Source organism: Aotus nancymaae, unplaced genomic scaffold (assembly GCF_030222135.1).
Source record: "Aotus nancymaae isolate 86718 unplaced genomic scaffold, 86718_ANA_hifiasm-v0.15.2.pri h1tg000039l, whole genome shotgun sequence".
NCBI lineage: Eukaryota > Metazoa > Chordata > Mammalia > Primates > Aotidae > Aotus > Aotus nancymaae.
This window is the reverse complement of record NW_026988453.1, coordinates 12,673,522-12,694,619: the sequence shown is the minus strand read 5'-3', so window position 1 is coordinate 12,694,619 and position 21,098 is coordinate 12,673,522. Positions and strand designations below refer to the sequence as shown.

The window sequence follows — 21,098 nt, the reverse complement described above, 5'->3', positions numbered from 1 at the left end:
TGCAAAAAGAAAAATGGGGTACTCTAAATCTGAGATTGTCCATTATTGCATGTTAATCTTATGAGGTTTAAAGAGTCTCATTTAGCTGACCCAGTCTCCAGGGGGCATCAGAAATACTTCCTGCTGTGTCGGTACACTGCTGCTGGGAAGTCTTGAATATAGGGGATGAGGGCAAAGGTTTGAACATTTAACAAAGCAAAATCAACTGCGTTTGTGCCTCCCTGACCTTCTCTCTCTCCCCTCTCCACAGAGCAACAAGGCTGTAGATGCTGCTTTTCCAGGTAAGGAGCCAATCAAGAGCTGTCTTGCAGCTCTGGGACCAAGAGCCGGGCGTCCATCACTCCCCCTTCCGGAGCTCCCGTGGAATGACAGCCTGTTCTCCAGGAGGCCGCACCACCTCATTAGCAGATCTGTACTCACTGTTCCTTCTTTCCCTTCTCTCTTAAATAGCTTTAAAAACATAGTATTCTTAGCTGAAGTTAGGCTATAAGAAAACATCTTTCCCGCCCACCCCTCCTCCCATACACTGAATTCTAACCATTTAGTTCCGTCTTCAGTGCAATGCAGAAAACTCAAAGGCCCAGATCTGAAACCCCAATACCTTTGGATTTTCCTTCCCACCCCTCTGTAACATTGCAGGAGTCGCCTCGGGACCCCACGCCCTGCGTGGTGGAGGTCTGAACAGCGGGCTTTGAAAGGGCTGCCCACGCTCCTTCCAGGGCTGCACGCTGCTTCCTTCTGCTAAAGTCCTCCCCCTCCTCTCTTGACTTCTGTAATCTAGGCCCTTTCAGAGGAAAAGAAAACAAATTCTAAGGAGCTTGAAGCTCCAATATTGCTCTCATTTGTTTCCAAAGTACTCCCCGCCTCTCACTCTATTTCTGGCAACAATTTCCATTGGGTTTCAAAGCTCAGGAGCAGCCGCCACAGATTTCTCTGAGATTTAGGGCTGGTTTCACTTCGATGGCTCAGGAGACATGGAGGATGTTGGCCTCGTGGCCGGTTCAGGCACCTTGCGCCTCAACGGAGCAAGATTCCCAAGAATATTCTGCAAAAATGGCTCCTGGCAAGGAAAATAACCTTATTCATGGGACTATCTTTGAGTTGTGGAGGTAATACTCCTTCATTCAACATGCATTTATTGAGTACTTCCTGTATATACTCTTTGGAGTATAAATAGACATTTCTATGATAGGAGCCTGGCCTTAAAAGGGCTTACAATCAAGTTATGAAGACCAAATACAGATATATACATAAGGAGCTAAGAATGCAGGCCAGTCTGCTTAAAGGACAGGGACCATGTGTCACTCATCTTTGAAATCCTAGAACCTATTACTGTGCCTGGTACTCACTGAAGGTCCAGCCCATGGTTGCTGAATGAGTGAATGAGAAAGAAAACCTTGGGGTTGGGTTGATTGGGGAGGGCGCTGTGGAGGAGTTAGACTTAAGATGAGTCTGGAAGGCGGGTGGATGTATTCTTTATATTGCGTTAGAGAGGAGCCTTTAGCAAGACGACCCGAGCCCTGGGAAGAGACCGCAGCAGGGCCTCCCTGTGTATAGTCATCGAGTCATCGCTGTGAAGCTCTGTCCATGGCACGGCAGCAGGAGAGGGTGGAATGGCCACAGAAGGCCAAATCTGCTTGGCTTCTTTGTTGTCATCATCATTTCAGGGACAGTAGTGCCTGGGAGGGATCTGTGTCCAGTTCTTGGTCAGAAGAACTTCCCTGGGGCACTAGACAAGGCTCTTCCTGACCATTCTACCTGGAGTCCATTTACCCACACCCAGAGTTGCTCTCTCTCAGGTGAGCCAGTGCTTTCTTCTATAAGACGTTTGACGATCTCAAAGCCCCTGTTTATTTGTTTGAGGTTGATCTCTTCTATAGAAAGTAACTCCACACAAAGACTTTGGCTATCTCGTCTCCCTTGGGCTTCGTGCTGTACCTGCCTCCTGGTTAGTGCTTCACTGTATTTTTGGATGGTCTTCCTGGCCTCTTGGGGGAAAATTCTGCAGCTGTGAAGGAGGCTACCGAGGGGAAAGTTCTTCCTAAAGGGCTGGCAGTACAGCCTTGGGGTGACACTGCCTCTGCTTGCAGCCCTTTTCGTCTTCCTAGTGGCAGGCCGTGTGATGCCTGCGTATGAGATGGTGGTGAGAGATGATTGGGCCACGAGCCCAGGAGGCAGGTGCTCCTTCCGTGGAGCGTCCCTGTCTTTCCTCCTTCTCCAGCTTCATTTGGTAAAGGGAGCATCACTCTCCCTAGACAGAACTCTTAGGCAGGTGAGGCTTGTCTGCAGGGACCTCCTCACTGCGGTCATATACCCAAAAACTGCCAGGTCACCTCGTGATCCCACACTGCCCGGATTCTCTCTCTGGACTCTTACATCTGCCCCACTCTCCATGTGGCCTCCCTACCCAAAGTTTCCTATTTGAGTTGCAGCCATTTCAGGACCTGCCCCCGAGGTGCTTATTAAATGAATGAGCTGGGCTAAGAGCTTAAAAGTGTTACCTTCCTAATTAGGTGATCCAGCGTCTTAGAAGCATCACGTTATAATCCAAAGGCTTTCCATCCAATCCAATCCAATCCAATCCACTCCACCCCACTCCACCCCACTCCATTCCAATGTGTGTACAGTGCAGGAACAGTAATAGTGTTCATAGCTGGTCATGGGCAAACCAGAGGAGATACGGACAGGGAAGGAGAGCATCTTTGAGTAGCACCTCTTCAACCCCACAGATAACGGTTCTCAATTCTACCCATGGGAACAGTCACCCTCCTCTTGCCAGTCACTAGGGGCTTCTGAACAGAGGCATGAATCACTCTGGGGCATAGTGAGCAGGCTCAGAGCCTTCTAGATCATGCCTGGCTCTTTTACCGACCTTAGAGGAATTGGTCTACCCTAAGACTGCTTTATAGTCTCTGCTTCCAGGGCTTTCCACTCTTTGGGAGCATGACTCGGAAAGGCCTATGGGCCTTGGGAGGGAGGTTATCGGTTGGATCATCTTTAATAAGAATGTGCTCTCTGCCTGCAGGCTGGGGCACACGAAATCATGGAAATATGTACAGCGTTTGGTTACAAAGGGGTAAAAGGCAAAAGTTGGGAAGTGTTCTTGCCTGGGTCCCACAGTTTTCTAGACTCTGGCCCATATTGGACTTTCTATCATCCACTGGATTGAAAGGACACTAGAAAGAACCCAGGCTTGTTCCAGTCTTGGTTTGACATCCGGGAGCTGTGCAGCCCCAAGCAGATCACTATACATCCCTGAGTTTCCATCTTCCTCATTGGCGAACAGAGGAGATTGGACTAGATTAAAGTTTGCTTTTCAGTGTATTAGTGCTTGAGCAGGGTGGACTTGCTACCTCCTCTGGCCCCCTTCTTGGAGATTCATAATCCACATTAGCTTAATAAAGGCTCGGAGGACCATTAAAGACACATGCTTACAGCTGTTTAATCTGGCATTTCCCAAATTTAGTAGATAGTAAAATTCTTTCCTCTTATAACACTAATATTAGTGTCCAGGGGATCTAGGTTTCTCAGAGCATACTTTGGAAAATGTGGACTATACCATCTCTAATGCTTTGTGATTCTTCATATTTTGGAGGGACAGATGAAATTTCTAGCAGCCCTCTGCCATCAGTCACAGTCCCAACCTCCTCGGGTGTCACAGGTGAATGGCTGGGCTTGTGTCAGAACTGCAACCCATGTGGCTCATCAGCTTGCCAAAGCCCAAGCTCTGGACCCTAAAAGCTTCAGGAGACTTCTGGCTGGAAGGAAACTCCAAAAACTACCCACTCCATTTCCCAGCCCTTCTGCCATTGCCATTCTGCATTTCAAAGACCAACTCTGCATGCCAATTTCTGTTCACAAAATGACCCAAGAAGGTTTTTCAATTGTTGCCTGCAGCTTATTTAAGGTGCAAACCCATATTTAAGTTTAACAAAATCACTCTTGTAGCAGTGACAAGCCATAAGAAGCACACAATAAGCACACATAATGGCTTATTGTGTGCTTCTTACAGAGGATGTGAAGATCATCCTCTAGGGCCACTGTAGAGGGCACAGGGGCCGTTGTAGAGGGCAGGGTATGTTGCTTATTCTCAGTGTGCTCCTAAGCACATTGGGCCTCAGTTTCCTCATGTGCTGAATGGGAATAATAATGGTCCCTGCTCTATTTCTCAGCATTCCTTTGGAGGTCTAATGCTTCAATGGGCACAAAAGCAGTTTGCAGCCTCTAAAGTGCCGTGCACTGGGTCCACATTATAGGCACATGAATTAAACACTGAGAACCGGGGGAAGAGAAAAGGAAACAAAGATTTAAACAGGGGTGAGCACAGGACAGGAGACAGGAATCTGCTGTTTCTTCATCTGGTCCCGGCTCCCACGTGCCTTTCACAGTGTGAGCATCTCATCTCACTGTGATTCTGAAGTGTTTAAAGATAAATGATTTTTCATACATCATAGCTCTAAATGCAAGCCAACTACTTCTTCTGGTACTCAACCAAGAACACCGGGAACTGTTGCGATGTGAGAGGAAATAATACTTTTTTTTCCTGGGCAGTATGCAGGTTTCCACTGGGGCACTTTTCTAAGGCGTTTTCAAGGTTATTACTGACTGTGTGTCACGCACTGCCTTCAAGCCTAATCCCATGCAAGAGGCGCCTCCATCCTACAGCTTGGATGCTCATTACTGTTAAGCCTCCCGGCCAGGCACTGTCCTGTGGCTCCCAGAAGGGGACAGGAGGGATCTTTCCCCTACCAGGGATGGAGTGCAAAAGGAAGGACAGGCTGAACTCAGGCTGAAGGGCTGTGTCAGGAAGCTCTGAGTTATCAGCCTTTCCTCCAAGGACGCGGGTTTGGCGATCACGGACGGTCCCTGCAGTCCCCTGCCTGCTCCAGCTTGTTTGCTTGCTGGCAGCCGCTCCCACTCAGCCCCAACCCCCTCGCCATTGTAGCGGCGCGCCTGCAGTTGTAGCGCCAGGCACGCAGCCTGTTTGCAGACTCAGCCGCTCCCCCTCATTCATGCAGCAGCTCATTCACTCGCTGGCGCTGGCAGGCTGCGGCTGGGCACCGCCACTCGCGCGCACTCGTGTGGCAATTTATTTCTGGCCCTGTGTGCGTGTGTATGGGGGAGAGGGAGTGAGGAAGGCGCTCTCCTCTTAGGAGGGGATGCTTTTCACTTCCAGGTAGAATCGCTCCCAGGCTTTGTAGTATCCACTGCCCCGACCAGGCACCTGGGAGGGGCACTGCACTAGGCACTTTGCATACATTATCTTGTTCAATGCCACGGCCACCTTTCAAGGTAACCGCATTTTACAGCTGAGGTGCTGATAAGTAGAAATGTTCAGAAAAAATCCCCCAAATCAAACAGACAGTGAATGATAGAACCGGACTGGATTCCAGTGCTAGTCTCCTCATCACTCTACCACATAACCTGTTGCCTCTTTCCTGGTGGCGGTTGCTGGGATATCACTCTCTCCACCTTCATCCTCATGATGCTGTAATGCAATCCTAACATCTGATTGATTCCCCTGGGAACACATGGCTTGGACAATCTGGAAAAGGCTGAATCCCCAAAGCACTCAGATTTCTCAGCATCGAGGCTGGAGGCAGCATGTCTATTGCCCCAAGCCTCTCATGGCTCCAGCTCAAACCATTTCTCACTCTAACCTCAAGCTTCTTTCCCAAAGAGTACTTTCTGAAGAGTACTCTAAATAAGCGCACGCACACACACACACCAGAGCAATCTGCAGCATCACTGAACCCATCAATAGATCTGGGTTCAAATGCCACCACCATCACCAGCATTGCAACCCCAGGCAAACCATTTAACCTCTGAGCCTCACTGGTCTCATTTGTACTAAGAAGGAAGTAATACACGCCACACCATCTGACGGGATCATCCTAAAAGAACATTACAAACTGTAAAGTGTGTCCCCATATCAGGTATTACTAAGCACTCTATGTTACGGCCTGTTTCAGAGGTGGGTCTCATCTTTGGCTCTGGTTAAGCTTGGATCAGCAGGAATGACAGGGGCCTTGTTCTGTGTCCAGCCTATGATCTGGAAAAGATCATCTTCTTACCTAAAGCAGAATCTGCTTGACTCTCTTGACCCTTCTCAGAGATTTTCCTCATGATCAATTTATCTGACTCCAGAGCAAGAGGCTGGCCAGCCAAGCACTGCAGCCAGACGCGCGTGAGCCCTGGCAGCCACCCCCGGGAGCCTCAGGGTTAATGTTTTGTGCGTCAAAGTTACGTGGAGAGAAGGGGCCACAGCGTGGATGGGGGTGGTGGTGCTGGTGAATCCAGATCTCCTTTTAAGAGCTTCACCTGAGAGCTAAACTAAGGAACTTTAAAAACAGAAGGGAGGTAGACGCGCCCCTGGGGAAGGTGAAGAAGCTGTCTTGTGACTAACAGCGATAGCTCGGCTGTGTTCTGCATCTTAACGCGGCCGGGACAGGGAGCCTGAAACCTGTCCACAGACCCCTCCAGCAGGGACTGAGGCTGATTCTTCTTCCTTAGGTTTGCAGAGCCACAGGCTGTTTACAAATCTTTTGCCACCTGGTTCTGCTAATCCTCTCAATAACCCAAAGAGGTGGGCAGAAAGAGCACTATCTTATTTGATGGATGGGGTCAGAGAGGTTAACAGATGAAGGTTGAGCAGGAGGGAGGGGTGCAAGAGAGCTGGAGGTCCTGACAACCCCCGCGGATGGACGGGGTCCCTCCAGGCACAGAGCCTGGACAGGCACTGAAGGAGGGGCACATAAAGATATTTTTCTCCCTTTTCCCTGCCCAGAAGTGCAAAAGGCTTCCATTCAAGCCAGCCCAGGAGTGATGGACAGATGGCTCCATCCGGACCCCATTCAGACTTATTTTCCAAGACAGCTACAACTTACCTTATGATGCCAAAAGACTCAGGGAAGACTGGAATTGGGGCTGAAATAAATGCCCAAGTTGCTTACAAAGTGGCTCTTCAAATCCACTCGCTAGGTGCTGCACGCTTCCCACTAAGCAAGGAGACCCCCTAAAGCCAAGAAAAAAAGCAGGTTCATCTTACCCAGGGACTTAGGAAGAATCCTGCTTGGGCGCCCACTCCAGCTCCTACAGGTCTGTGAGGATTAGCTGCTCCAGCGCTTTCACAATAAACCCAATTAAAGGGGAGGAATGCAGGAGTTTTCTTTCCCAGGACCGTAACTATGCAGCCTTAAAGGGGAGTAAAAGTAGCTAGGGTGGCTTGCATCTCTCTTTCCTTTCCAGGGCTCTGCTCTCCCTCCCTCCCAGTGAGCAATAATGAGTCTCATCCAGAAAAATGCTCGTGGATTTTTGCCTGGCGTGTGCGTCTGCGCACGTGCGTGTGTGTGTGTGCGCGTGCACGCGAGCACAATTGCATTTGCATTGATGTGTGTGATGGAAAGACAGAAAGGAAGAATAAAAAACAAAAACATTGGATTATAGGTTCCCATTATCCTGAATATGTGATGACAGAAAAAAATCAGAGAAGCTTTCTAGAATTGTCTACCTCAGTTTCCCTTTTAATCCCTCAGATGCTGGTGTATGTTGTATAAAAACACCTCTCTGGAAAACAGAACTTGTACACTGGCTGACATGTAGGGACTGAAGACATCTCAGTCTCCACCTTGCTTGTTATCTCTTACAGAGAAACAGGGAGAAAAGGCCTTGGATGTCCCACAGGGGACCCCCCTCGGTTGGACGGCCCCACCCAATACCTTTGATATGTCTTCTCTCCTCCAGAAGTTCAACATTCTGATCTCAAAAACTGCCTCAGTCCTAACCCACGAGACCCCAGGAAGTCACCCCCTCCTCTGGAAAATCTCTGTTCTGTCTGTCTCCTGTACTCATCTCTCCCTCCCGCCCCTTGTCCAAGGCTTCACAGTCTCCATCTTAGCTCCTCAGGGGCTGTCCCTTCGGTGCGGAATTCTTTAACCTCTTGTCATCTGCTCTCTTTTCTCCTTCTCTACTCCCCCCCTAAGGTTACCATCTACTCACGGGGTCTATTACCATCTTCATGAGAATCTCCACAGTCAACACCCCACCTGGTTGTCGTCCTCAACCTCAGCATCCAAATGTTCACTGTCACCTACAAACAAGGGTGAATGTGTTATGGCCACCCTCAAACCTACTCTCCTCCAGTTTTCCCCGGCTCGGCTAATGGGCTACCATCTTCCAAACACTGAAGTGAGAAACTCCAGTGTTTGCTCTGTTTGTGTTGCCTGTTTCATTTGTCTTTCAAACCCATTCAGCTCTTCGGCACTTTCATTTGTTCCTTGAAATTAGCTTTCAAATTATACCCTTCCTTTTGTGTCGTCTTATGTTTTTTGAATAAATACCACATTCATATGGGCAAGAAAGGGACCATATTACAAGGCATCATTGAGATGTGTCACCCCCTTCTCTCCTTATCTGTCCCTTGACCTTGGCATTGCCCTCTAGAGCTGACCACGGTTATTATGGTATTTCTTTATGTGAATGCAGCCAAATACTCACATCTACAATCTCAGTTAAGGCCCTCATCCTCTCACCCAGATAGAATTGTGATAGGATAGGGTAAGGTGGTGCGGTAGGATAGTTAAAAGTGGCTCTGAGGAAGACTTCTAGGTTGGATTCCTGGGTCTTCCATTGACAGCTATGGGGCCTTGGGAAAGTGGCTTAACCTCTCTGTGCCCCAGCTTTCCCATCTGTAAAATGGCATAATAAATAAACTTACTTCACACACTAGTAGGGTGGAGCAAGACAGAATGCAAGTTGCTTAGAACATGGTGAGCACTTGATAAATTTTAGCTATGATCATTCTTTATCTGCTACAGCCTGAATATTCCCATCCAAATTCATATGCTGACACCTAATCACCAGCGTGGTGATATTAGAATATGGGGTTTTGGGGAGGTGATTAGGTCATTAAGGGTGGAGCCCTTGTGAATGGAATTAGTGCCCTTGTAAAAGAGACCCCGGAGAGCTGCATTGCCCTTCCACTACATGGGACACAAAGAGAAGATGCCTTCTATGAATCAGGAAGTGTGTCCTCATCAGGCATTGGATTTGCTTGGACTTCCAGCCTCCAGAATGGTGAGAAATATATTTCTGCTGTTTATAAGCTGCTGGTGTATGATATTTTGTTACCGCACCTTGAATAGACTTAGACACTCTACAGTGTAACTTTCATTCTAGAATTACCTCAATAAAACATGTTGCTTCCTCATCAAAAACATTCACTGTCTACAGAATAAAATCCAAACACTTCAGCCCATCACTGAGAGCATTCCAGGATCTGACACAAAGCTATCTGCCCTGCACTGCATCTCCTTCTACCCATGTGACACTCCAGCCACACCATATGAAATACTGATTTCTAACAAAACACCCCACCTTCATTTCTCCTGATCTCTTAGTTAAGAAAATGCCCCTTCCTCATTCTCTGTCTATAGAAACACTATAGATTCAAAATAATCCACATCCAGGAAGCCTTCTAAGACTCCCTCCCCCTCTGAGAACTGATCACTTCTCCCTTTGGACATCTCCCCAAACTCTGTCTACAACTCTACTTCATTCTTAATCTTTTTCTGCCTTGAATTCTAGTTTGTTTCCTGTCTTCTTTTTTGAATTGAGAGTTGTTTAAGGTCCGTGATTCTGCCTGTATTTCTTCCCCCTCTTTCTTTCTGTCCTCCTTCCTCCTCCTGTGGCTGGCTCTGCAAATGTTTATTGGACGTGATAGATTTATCAGCCCTAAGGGATAGAAAGGTCTTTGTTAGTCATCATAACTAAGTAAGATATGATTTGCTAATTATTGGTATATACAGTCAGTACTTAATAAATGGTAACTATCGTTAGCATTGAAAGTAAGAATAATAGTATATTATTGTTTTTGATCCAACATCCCATTTATTGCCTAGACTCTCTGGGTGGAGCATTCCCGACTAAGCTGCTATCCTCCTCCTGTTTGCACACTCGGGAGCTGGGGAGTTTATCACAACCTAAGATAGCCAAGTAATGCCCATGAGCATTGACACACATTACAAAATTTATCTCTAGTGGAAGCTGAATTCTGCTTCTCTGAAGACTTTCTCAGCACACACACACCTATACTCCTTCCTTAAACATTTATCAAGTACTGACTGTATACTGAGTATTGGGGATCTGAAACCAGACCTAGTTCCTATGTTCATACAATTTTTACTGTCCAAGTACATGGATCAGTCAACTCTGCATCTTGTAAGTCATGCCAATGAAAGGATGAATTCCGCAAGGGATTGCTTATTGTCATCAGACCACCAGAATCCTCTTTCTTCCTGTTCCCTCCAATTCACCTGCACACTGCTGGCCTTGGCAAGCCACAGAGCCAGGAATGAATTATCTGCTGTGGAAACAGAAATAGGTTCAGCAGATGTTGGGTGCTAGAGGAGAAAGCATTGCCTCTTAATGATGAGGTCAGACGCCAAATCTCCTCGCAAGCACTGACAGGGCCGTCTGCCAATCATTGGAAGCCTAGAGGGGAGGCGGAGCACCCATTGCTCAAATATTAACACAGATGACTAAAGATCTGAGGGGGCATTCAGTAATGTCTCTCGAGGATGTGCAAGAGAGCTTTTGGTATTACAGCACAGGTACAAGCATGCACATGCACAAAGACGTGCACGTGCACATGCGCGGCTGCAGTTTTGTCCAGTTCATATTCTTTTTTTTTTTTTTGAGTCAGAGTCTCACTCTGTCGCCCAGGCTAGAGTGCAGTGGTGTGATCTCAGCTCACTGCAACTTCTGCCTCCCGGGTTCAAGCGACTCTCCTGCCTCAACCTCCTGAGTAGCTGGGACTACAGGTGTGTGCCACCATGCCCTCCTAATATTTTGTAATTTTTAAAAATACAGACAAGATTTCACCGTGTTAGCCAGGACGGTCTCAATCTCCTGACCTTGTGATCTGCCTGCCTAGGCCTCCCAAAGTGCTGGGATTACACGGTTCATATTCTTTTAATGGCCTTGTCTCTGTGTTTTCTCAGTCGACAATTTGACCAAATATTTATTAAACATCAACTCTGTGCCCAGGACAGGAGACAAGACAAACCACAGAGTAACAATCGGAGATCATTCAATAGCTAAAAAAGGTACTATTAACTTATGTAATTCCCAGAGCTGGGGTCATGGAAAGATTGCTGTGGGCTGGAGATATCAGGAAAGGTTTTACAGAAAAAGTAGAATCTGCATAAGGATGAGTGGGACCAGATGCAGGAGGTGTCAGTGGTGGGTGTGGTAGAATTAAGAAAACACAGAGGTTTGAATACCTACACAAAATCCATACTAGAAATGATGAGACAGCTTTGCAAGGTCGCAGGTGACACTGTCAAAGGGGAAAGTGGCCATCTGGAACCTGATATTTGCCTCTAACGCTCCCGTCGGACCATGCGTACCCCTCCAAGTAAACAAAATAAGGGTCCTCTTAAGGTTTGATATAAGGAGGAGAAAAGGGAGATGAGCTCATGAGGACAGAGCTATCCTTCCTCTGTCCAAGAGCAGATTCTTACGTCGCCTCCTTTCTGCGTTGTCTTTTACATTTAATTAGTTCTCCAGACTGAGCTTTCTGGACAGCCAAATGACAAGACATGGTGATGTGCCAGGGTGGTAGAGGGAAGGGAAAATGTGTCAGGGGAAAGAATTGCTCCATGAGAAATCAGAAAAACCAAACCAAACCAAAATGGCATGTGTAAAGGCCCTGGGGTGGAAAGGAGCCACACCTGTTGGGGAGAGAGAGTAGTGCATTGCGACTGGGCAGGGAGAACAGTGGGGGAGCAGCCAAAAGGCAGCTGGTGAGGCAGGAAAAGGAGCAGCTTGTGCAAGGCCTTGAAGGCACGATAGGAAAGATAATGAGGGGGAAGAGGGGCCACCAAAGAGCAAATATCACTTATTTCAAAACATATCTCCAGTTGGTGGTTGGACAACAGAGAATAGAATGTGCTCGTGATAAGGGAATGGGGGCTGGAGGGAAAGGAAATTATAGGACCGTAGAGATGGGCTGGCTCATGGGCATGAATCAATGCAAGACTCACTGCTTTAGTATTTATTTATGTTAAAAATAAGACACCAGACTGCTAGTACTTCCAGGAATAGACACGTTACACTGCTGTGTCTTGGCCCACATTGTTCCTGCGGCCTGCGAAATGCTCATCTTTTTATTGGAGCTGGATCTTTAAAAAGCGTCCTCTCCTGAGTGAGCATCTTTCCCTGAGTCCACAGGCAAAATGGATGACTCTCTCTCTCTTCTCTCAAAGCTCTTGCATCTCTGCAATGACACCTGCCCTACTCCACTAGGGTTAAAATTGGCATGATACATGTCAGGGTTGCCCCTTAGGTGGTAAGCTCTCTGAAGGTAGAAACCAGGTTTCAGTGACTGCAGTACTTCCACAAAGTCCTGAAAGTGGAAGGGCTAAATAAATCCTAAAAATGAGAGTTTTCTGGTGTGTCCTGGGTTTGACAGCATAAACCGTGGAAGGGAGGAGGAGCACAATGGATAATAAGTACATGGGCTTTGTATTAGTCTGTTCTCACACTGTTAATAAAGACATACCAGAGACTGGATAATTTATAAAGGAAAGAGGTTTAATGGACTCACAGTTCTATGTGGCTAGGGAGGCCTTGCAATCATGGCAGAAGGCAAAGGGGAGAAAGTCGTCTTACATGGATGGCAGCAGGCAAACAGAAAGAACTTGTGCAGGAGAACGCCTCTTTATAAAATCATCAGATCTCATGATACGTATTCACTATCACAAGAACAGCAAGGGAAAGACCCGCCCCCATGATTCAACTACCTCCCACTGGGCCCCTCCCAGGACATGTGGGAATTATGGGAGCTAAAATTCAAGATGAGATTTGGGTAGGGACACAGCCAAACCATATCAGGCTTACCATGGGCTGTCCCCCTGGACACACAGAATCCTGAAGAATGTACAGAATGGCCCATTCTTTGGTTTGTGTTGCATCTTCTAATTTCTTTAGATGCTGCAGAGAGTTGGGTGTTAGGCGTGGGCCATTCATCCAGGATCTCTGGGTGGGTCCTCATGGCCACTCTGCCTAGGAGGAAGGTGGAGTCCACCTGGACTTTCTTCTTTTCTGCTGTTTTCCTTGGCCTCTCCATCCTATGTATTCTTTCCCAGATTTTTTAATCCTCCTCCTCAGCCTTTGCCAGGGTTCATCAAGCATTTGGTTATGTCTGGCTGTACCTGGGGGGTTCATCAAGCATTTGGTTGTGTCTGGCTGTACCTGGGGGGTTCATCAAGCATTTGGTTATGTCTGGCTGTACCTGGGGGGTTCATCAAGCATTTGGTTATGTCTGGCTGTACCTGGGGGGTTCATCAAGCATTTGGTTATGTCTGGCTGTACCTGGGGGGTTCATCAAGCATTTGGTTATGTCTGGCTGTACCTGGGGGGTTCATCAAGCATTTGGTTATGTCTAGCTGTACCTGGGGGGTTCATCAAGCATTTGGTTATGTCTGGCTGTACCTGGGGGGTTCATCAAGCATTTGGTTATGTCTAGCTGTACCTGGGGTGACGTAAGGCAGCACAGGATCTTGCAGGTGAAATATCTACAAGGCATGTAGATTTTCGTGACCATTTGACCCTCCTTTCATGTGTGTGATTTGTGTCTATGTGCTAAAAGAATCTATCACCTCCACTGCTTTGAATCATATTCCCAAATGACCCCAGGCTGGATATATGTCATGTTCCATGAAGAGCTGGTGGAGGGCAGGATAAAACTCACCACCCTGGGCTTCCAATTTCTGGCTATGACCTAGTCTCTTCCTACGTGGGAACCTGTTTCTGGTCCTCAGCAGAGACTGAAGCGCCTTTCACCTCCACATTCTTCATTATCCACATGCATTTCTGTATCCAGAGCTGGAGGCATTTGCGATGACTCTCCATGGTCACTAGGGTGTGGCCTTGAAAGGCCAGCAGGAGGGAAGTCAAGGGCAGTGCGTAGTCATGAGTATCCCTTGCCTCATCCAAACTTTAATCGAGGCTACATACAAAGTATCTGATTGAGCGATTCCATTTTAATCTTGTTTTTCTGTTTCTTCCCTACCTTCTAGGGGTGCACAAGTCACAAAAAGAATGGCCTATGAAGGAGAAATTACAACAGTGAGCATTTCACTAAGGAATCTAGCCCATGTCATCATGTTTACAGACAGTTCTGGAATCAACTAGGGACTGGGTCTTAGGGGACCTGGCATCTGTCCCATGGCACCTTTATTAGCTGGGTAACCTGGGATGAGTCTAACCTGCATGATTTATCTTCTCATCTGTCAAATTAGACTGAAGATCTCAGCCTACCCCAAGGAGTCTACTGTCAGGGTCAAATGAAATGAAAGAATGTGTATGAAAATGTCAGAAGTAATGTCACCTTTGTCCCTGACTGGAATCCCGAGTCTACCTACCTGCCCTGCCCCGCCGGGGCACCGTGATTCCCCAGCAGGATTGCTCTCTTGGAGATGGGATGTCCCTGCTCCTTCACTCTGAAGTGTGAGCTGCACTGCCCTCTAGTGACAGTGTCCTGTCTGGTGACAGGCCCAGAGGAGCCTGTGTCCTCCCCGCCGGAGAACGGATCATTTTCTTGGTAGCACTGTCTGACCAGCCCCTCCTTCTGCCTTGCCTCACGGTTCTCCATATTCCTTCTGTACTAACTGCGTGGTAACCCACTGCGCCACTGGAGCATCGTATTTCTGATACGGGCAGTAACTGCTGCCCCTTTTCTTTCATATTTTAAGAACCAACATATTTGCAGGCGTCTCTCATGGGTAAGTAAGGCGGTTTGCAGGCAGTGAGCTGCCACGGCTCCTCCTCCTCCCATCTCCCTCTTCTGTCTTAGGAGGGAGCTGTCCTCAGCCTTCCCCAGCAAGTCAGCCTTCTGGAGACTTCCCAGGGACGATTACTGAGCCTGTGGAAAGGACTCAGTGGGACCACAGGGTCTGCCTGAGAGTATTCCCTGTACCCCACAGTGCCCAGCACAGACAGCAGGCATGGCATAGACATTCTGGAAAGTTCTACAGAGTGAATAGTTGACCTTGATGAATGCCTTCCTTGGGTAGACCCTGACAGTCTGTAATATGTGCACACCGTTTTGAGACCCATTGTAGTGCAGAGACTAAGAGTCAGACAGTTTTAAAAACATTTCTGAGCCTCAGTTTCTCAGGCATGAGTTGGTTGTAAGGGAATACTTTCCTCAACAAGAAGGTCGTAAGAGCTAAATGAGATAATGTATGCGAGGTGCTCGGGAAAGATGAACTCTTTAGGAAGAGGACGCTTGGGGGATCTGAACACGGCAGAGACCAATATGGTATGTAAGGTGGCTCCAGAGATCGAGGTGAAGGCAGCAAATGAGGTCAACGAGGGGACAGCGTTTGCAGAGAAGGCGAGAGAGTGCGTCTGCATGCTCACCCGTAAGCCAGAGGTCTGGGACGGAGGACTTCCATGTATAGTGAGGTCTCGGCTTAAGAGCCTGTGAGGTAGAGGTTACAGGCAGCTCCCCTCTTGGGATGACTGTCTAGAGGAGCCATCCTGAGCTCCCGATCACTCTTGTCTCTAAGGAGTCCTATCAATGTGTGCCCTAGTTAGGGGACTTAGTCAGACAGAGCGGGTCAAGTGAAAGACAAAGCCTTTCCCTGACAATGGGTTTGGGAGGGTGACACCCAGGACTCTTGAACAACTAGAGTGCCTAGGACTTGGGAACCAGACAGCCTTCTGGGGACACATCCAGCCCCAGCTGGCCCTAGAGAGAGTAGCAACAAGAAAATTCTTTTTCCAGTTGTCCTCTCCCTTTGCATCCCCCGCAGTGAGGTGGATCCCTCTCACTCTCCATCCTCCTTCTCTTTCCCTTCTTCTAGGCTTTCAGGACGAGGAGGGTTTCTGAGGGAGCAGGAGCATCGCCAGCTAAATGTTCTCCTCTGCTGCTGTTCCTGAGATGGAGTAGTTAAATGATAGGACTGATGATAAATAGAAATCCGCAGAAATAATCTACTCCTGAGGAAGAAAGCAATTGCTGGATTTAAACACCAGATCTCTTGTCTGAGTGCTCGCAGTGCCATGGTCCACATTTGACCTTCAGAGATGGATTGAAAGAAGCTCGCATAGGGGTGGAATGCAGGCATACGGCTTCCAGAGCAAGGTCTGTGGGCTGAGAACAATGGCCTGGCTCCTTCTCTGTGCAGCGCATTGGAAACGAGGCGTAACAGCCACTCCAGATCCAAGGCTGGTTCCTTCCACTCCGTGTTGGAGACGAGTCCTCAGCGTGAGGACAGAAAGCATGTTGGCGTTGCTACTCCTTGTTATGGATTGTTTTGATCTCAGCTTTCAGCATTTCTACCTCCCCACAGTAGGTGGGGGGAAGCAGAAACAATGGTCTGCCCAGGTTTTCCAAAACCTTGGGGAAAACAGCCAGCCTACAGGATTGCAAAGAGACAAAGACTTATATTCTTATGAAAGTGGCAAGGCCAGATGATGTGGTGATGCTAGAAAATTATTGATTGATTTTGGGGTCCAGAGGACCCTAAATCGGGGTACTGATTTAGTGGCAAGTTGGTGTGAGGGGGAGAGAAGGGAAAGGGGAAGGAGAGACTTCTGTCCTCTCCTGGGTTAGGACGTGAGAAGGCAGATTTCAAAGACAGGAGGAAAGGGCAGCACCAAGACAGACCCTGTTCCTTTTACAGCCCTAGGAAGCTCTGCAAGTGCCAGCCAATGAAACAAGCCCAGGCCAGGCATTTTGGACATTGCTTTGTAAGGTAAGGTTGATCTTATCACAGCCTGTAACCCAGCTGAAAATGGAAGGACTTAGAGACCAGAAGGAGCGCTGTATCTAGAGAGGGTGGTGACAGGGAGTGGCTATGTCCAACAAATCGTCACATCCCAAAGCTCTCATGAGAGGTGAGGGGGCAACATAACAGGTGTACATAGAGCAGTTTTCCCCATAGAGTGGGGAGCCTGAGAAGGCAGTATCTGAGATTTTCAGGCCACGTGCCTTTGCATGGGCCATTTCCTCTGCCCAGAGTATTCTCTTCTTTTCTGTTTACAGGATTACTAACTATGCTTCAAGAGCAGCTCACATCTTGCCACCGCTATGAAATCCTCCATAACAAAATAATCCTCTCTCTCTACAACATTTGGAAATGCCCCGTTTATAATTCTATTATATTCAAAAATTTCAATGACTAATTTAATCCATTTCACTAAATTTTGAGCCCTTAGAGTAGATTCTGTGGCTTTAACTACCCAGTGTATAGCAGCTAGTAATTTACTAATTTATCCAACAAATGTAAATTAAAATTCAGGAAGCAGACTGACAGGTAGCATGAGGAGGTTTGGTGGGAGAACTTGGGGCAAGAGCCATCAAGGCAACACTCCAAGCCCAAGGTGAAGGTGGAACCAAAAGCAAGGACACGTCTTTGTCCTACCGGAATTGGACACTGGGCAGAGTTTCAATGCAGGGATGGCAACACGGGAATCTGGGGTTCAGGGAGGAGAACTGGTTGTGGGAGCGAGGCAGAGGCTTATCCACAGAGTTGAGCGCTGGGCCTGAGAAAGGCTGGATGCTGATAGGGTCTCATGAACATTGAACTGAAAGGGCGTTGAGGCTCCTTAATGGAAGACGGTCCTGGTGTCCAGGCTTGGGACCATGCTGTGTCAGCTGCTGGGGGCATAGCCTTGAAGTGCTCTCAGCTGTAGCTGGGGGGCTGAGGGTACAATGAGCCAACAAGTCAGTAGGCCAGACTCATGACCATTGCTTTGTCCTCTTTTCTCCAAACACAAAACACAGGCACAGATATCCCAGCCTTCTAACCAGGGCAAGGCTGCATTAGCATCTGACGGAATCCTGAGGGAATCCGCCTCCTGCCACCATTAAATATTAGACATTTTGTGCATAGAATTGGGATATGAAACTTGCAGCAGAGACACTGATGAACCATCCACACAGGTACTGCTTCCTCTGTGTTCCACAGAGCCTGCTTCTAGTTTTTAAATTCAAGGACTGCTCTGTGCCTTTTATCTTCCCAGGGAGAGTATGACACAATTTATCCCTCCAGAGCAAGACCCCTGAGAGAGATTCTGCTTCTAGCCCATGGATTGGAGAAGAGAATATTAGAGCTCAGGTGTGTAAAATGAAACCTGTCAGAAATCTTAGTATAAAGACAGTTCAGAGCCAGGCATGGTGGCTCACACCTGTAATCCTAGCACTTTGGGAGGCTGATGCGGGCAGAGTGCCTGAGCTTAGGAGTTCGAGACCAGCCTGGGCAACATGGTGAAACTCCGTCTCCACTAAAATACAAAAAAATTAGCTGGGTGTGGTGGTGTGCACCTGTAGTCCCAGCAACTCAGGAGGCCAAGACACGAGAATTGCTTGAACCTGGAAGGTGGAGGTTGCAGTGAGCCGAGATTGCACTACTGCAGTCCAGCCTGGGCAACAGAGTGACACTCCGTCTCAAAAAACAAACAAACAACAACAAAAAAAAACCAAAACAACATTTCAGGTCCTAGGACCTCTTTGCAAATTCTCATCTCATAGAAGAGCTTTTCATTCTAAATTTGAGTCCCTGTCGGGAGACTTCAGATGAATCTAAGCCTTGGTTTCATCTACAAAACAGGAGTAATAATGCCATATTGACAGCCTGTGAGGTCTTGTAAGCATGGAGAATATCTGTGAGGTCTAAACAGCACCCTTTCCCCTTTCTGCACATACACTTCTACCCCCTTTCTGTTGGAAAGGGCTTATTTCCCTGTTATGTGACTCTAATGGGTGATACCACTTCCGTGTAGAACTTACCCCTGTTCGCAGTTGATGAGTCAGTTTTGCTGCCAAATGAACTTACTTCGAATTTATATTTTTAAAAATTCTGCTTAGATTTCCAAGGCACTTTGAATTTGGGGATGGTGGACCATGGACTGTGGAATTGTAAGTAGTGTATTTGGATCATACACATCTGTCTTCTCTATTAGAACATGAATTCTTTGAAGGCAGGGATGAACACCACCCCCAGGGGGTCCTACAGTCACCTCAAGTTTGGCATGTCCAGAACTGCACCTAAACAGGGAGTGAGAAACCATCAGATATTAGACATTGAAGGGAAGCAGGGAGCTTGCAGGTTTGGGGTAAAGCAGAGCCGTAAAATGAACGTGCCGTCTTCCTCCCCACCCGTTCCGCCACCCGTGTTCTCTGTTGTCTTCTCCATCAGCCAACCTAGAAGTGAGCCACTTGCACTCTCCACCCTCCTTTACTCCGCCACATCCGCTAAGCCTCCAAGCCTGGCTGATTTCACCTCCTAAATATTTCTTATATTTCCATGTTCTTCTCCATCTCTTCACGGGTTGACGTCATCATCTCTTGCCTGGGTTATATTATGAGCCTCTGAATTGGTCTTATTTCCTCTAGTTTTTTCCCCTCTCCCATTCCTGTTCCTTCTGAGCCCTGCTAGAGTGATTGATGGATAGTGCAAATCTGAATATGTCACTCGTTCAAACTTTTACCATTCAGTGACCAGCCTGATCAACATGGTGAAACCCCATCTCTAGTAAAAATACAAAAATTAGCCAGGCACAGTGGTGTATGCCTGTAATCCCAGCTACTCAAGTGGCTAAGGCAGGAGAATCGCTTGAACCTATGAGGCACATGCTGCAGTGAGCCGAGATTGCGCCACTGCACTCCGGCCCGGGTGACAGAGTGAGACTCTGTCACAAAAAATAAAATAAAAATAAAATAAAATAGGCTGATCACAGTGGCTCATGCCTGTAATCCCAGCACTTTGGGAGGCCAAGGTGGGTGGATCACAAGGTCAGGAGACCATCCTGGCTAACTTGGTGAAACCCCATCTCTACTAAAAATACAAAAAATAAGCTGGGCATGGTGGCCGGCGCCTGTAGTCCCAGCTACTCAGGAGGCTGAGGCAGGAGAATTGCTTGAACCTGCGAGGTGGAGGTTGCAGTGAGCCAAGATCACACCACTGCACTCCAGCCTGGGTGACAGAGCGAGACTCCATCTCCAAATAAATAATAAAATGAATGTGGCTTTTTTGGTTTGGTTTATACCCTGGCCATTGGCATCCCCATCCAGCCTGGAAGATGGGTTGGTCATTAGGGAAGACATGCCCTCCCATTATGGGGTGAATTGTGTCCCTCCAAAATGTATATTCTGAGGCCCTAACCCCCAGTACCCTCTAATGTGACTTCATTCAGAAGTGGGGTCATGGCAGATGTAATGAATTTTAGATGAGGTCACACTGGAGGAGGATGGGGCCCCTAATGCAGTAAGATTGATGTCCTTATAAAAAGGACACAGACACACACAGGGAGAATGTCACATGAACATAAAGATAGAGATAGGGACAATGCTTCTGTATGCCAAAGAATCCCAAAATTTGCCAAGCAAATCACCCACATCTAGGAGAGAAACATGGAACAGATTCTCCCTCGCAGCCCTTAGAAGGAGCCACCCCTGCCAACTCCTTGATTTCAGACTTCTTACCTCCAGAACTGAGATGGCACATTTCTGTCATTTGAGCCACCCAGTTTGTGACCCTTTGTTAGGCAGTCCCAGCAAACTAATGCACCTCCGCAGGGATGGTTAAGACTGAACTGTGGGGCGGGAACCTTGCTGGGCTGGGCAGGGCTGCAGTAAGGAATTATGGGGCTCAGCATGCCTTCCCAGCTCAAGTGCTGGAGGGAGAGCACCCAAGGATCCCAAGTCTGCCTTTGCCACCCTCTCAAGACACGGATTTTCTGGCAGCGTGAAATCTTGGATCCCCATTTTTTTCCTTTTCAATCTGAGTTAGAGCCCGTGGGGTGCCCTTCAGGAGCTGTGGGTGCAATATGCTTTACTTGTCAGAATTAGCCAAGAAGTGAGCTGCTCTTGCCTTTTTCCAAAGCACAATCCCCACTGCTGGTCCATCTGATAGGTACTCTTGCAAAAGAGGAAGGATATGTTTCATGCCTTTAGCCACCTGGAGACTGGACCAGAAAGAATTGCTTTAGTCACTATGCCATGTGCCCTTAGTGATGCTAAGCACACCCCCGAGAAGGTTGGAGATCTCTCATAATACAGATTGTCAATGCAAAATAACTTGTTG

The 21,098-nt window shown here is 47.7% G+C and overlaps 1 protein-coding gene and 1 long non-coding RNA gene across 6 annotated transcripts in view; one reads left to right on the top strand and one right to left on the bottom strand.

Annotated features, from left to right (window-relative positions):
- Positions 1-7,236, bottom strand: part of CAMK1G (calcium/calmodulin dependent protein kinase IG) — a 31,469-nt gene extending 24,233 nt beyond the window's left edge. The window contains exon 1 of one of the 3 annotated variants that reach the window (XM_012459246.3): positions 7,049-7,236. Coding sequence is in view for 1 of the 3 variants with exons in the window: in XM_012459245.3 (XP_012314668.2) it covers positions 6,075-6,126 (52 nt within the window). In the remaining 2 variants the exon portion in view is untranslated. Of the gene's footprint in view, positions 1-6,074; positions 6,166-6,887; positions 7,020-7,048 lie in introns of those variants that run through there. The other 2 variants (XM_012459247.3, XM_012459245.3) reach the window with 2 other exon arrangements.
- On the top strand, positions 29-18,322 carry LOC135268228 (uncharacterized). Of its 3 annotated transcripts, XR_010336508.1 has the most exons (4): positions 29-1,109; positions 1,668-1,948; positions 14,082-16,153; positions 16,695-18,322. It is a non-coding gene; the product is annotated as an uncharacterized LOC135268228 (long non-coding RNA). The 3 variants fall into 3 exon arrangements; XR_010336507.1 differs by lacking the exons at positions 29-1,109; positions 1,668-1,948 and having other exon boundaries at positions 5,054-14,786; positions 15,873-16,153; XR_010336506.1 differs by lacking the exons at positions 29-1,109; positions 1,668-1,948 and having other exon boundaries at positions 5,054-16,153.
- The last annotated feature ends 2,776 nt before the right edge of the window (positions 18,323-21,098 follow it).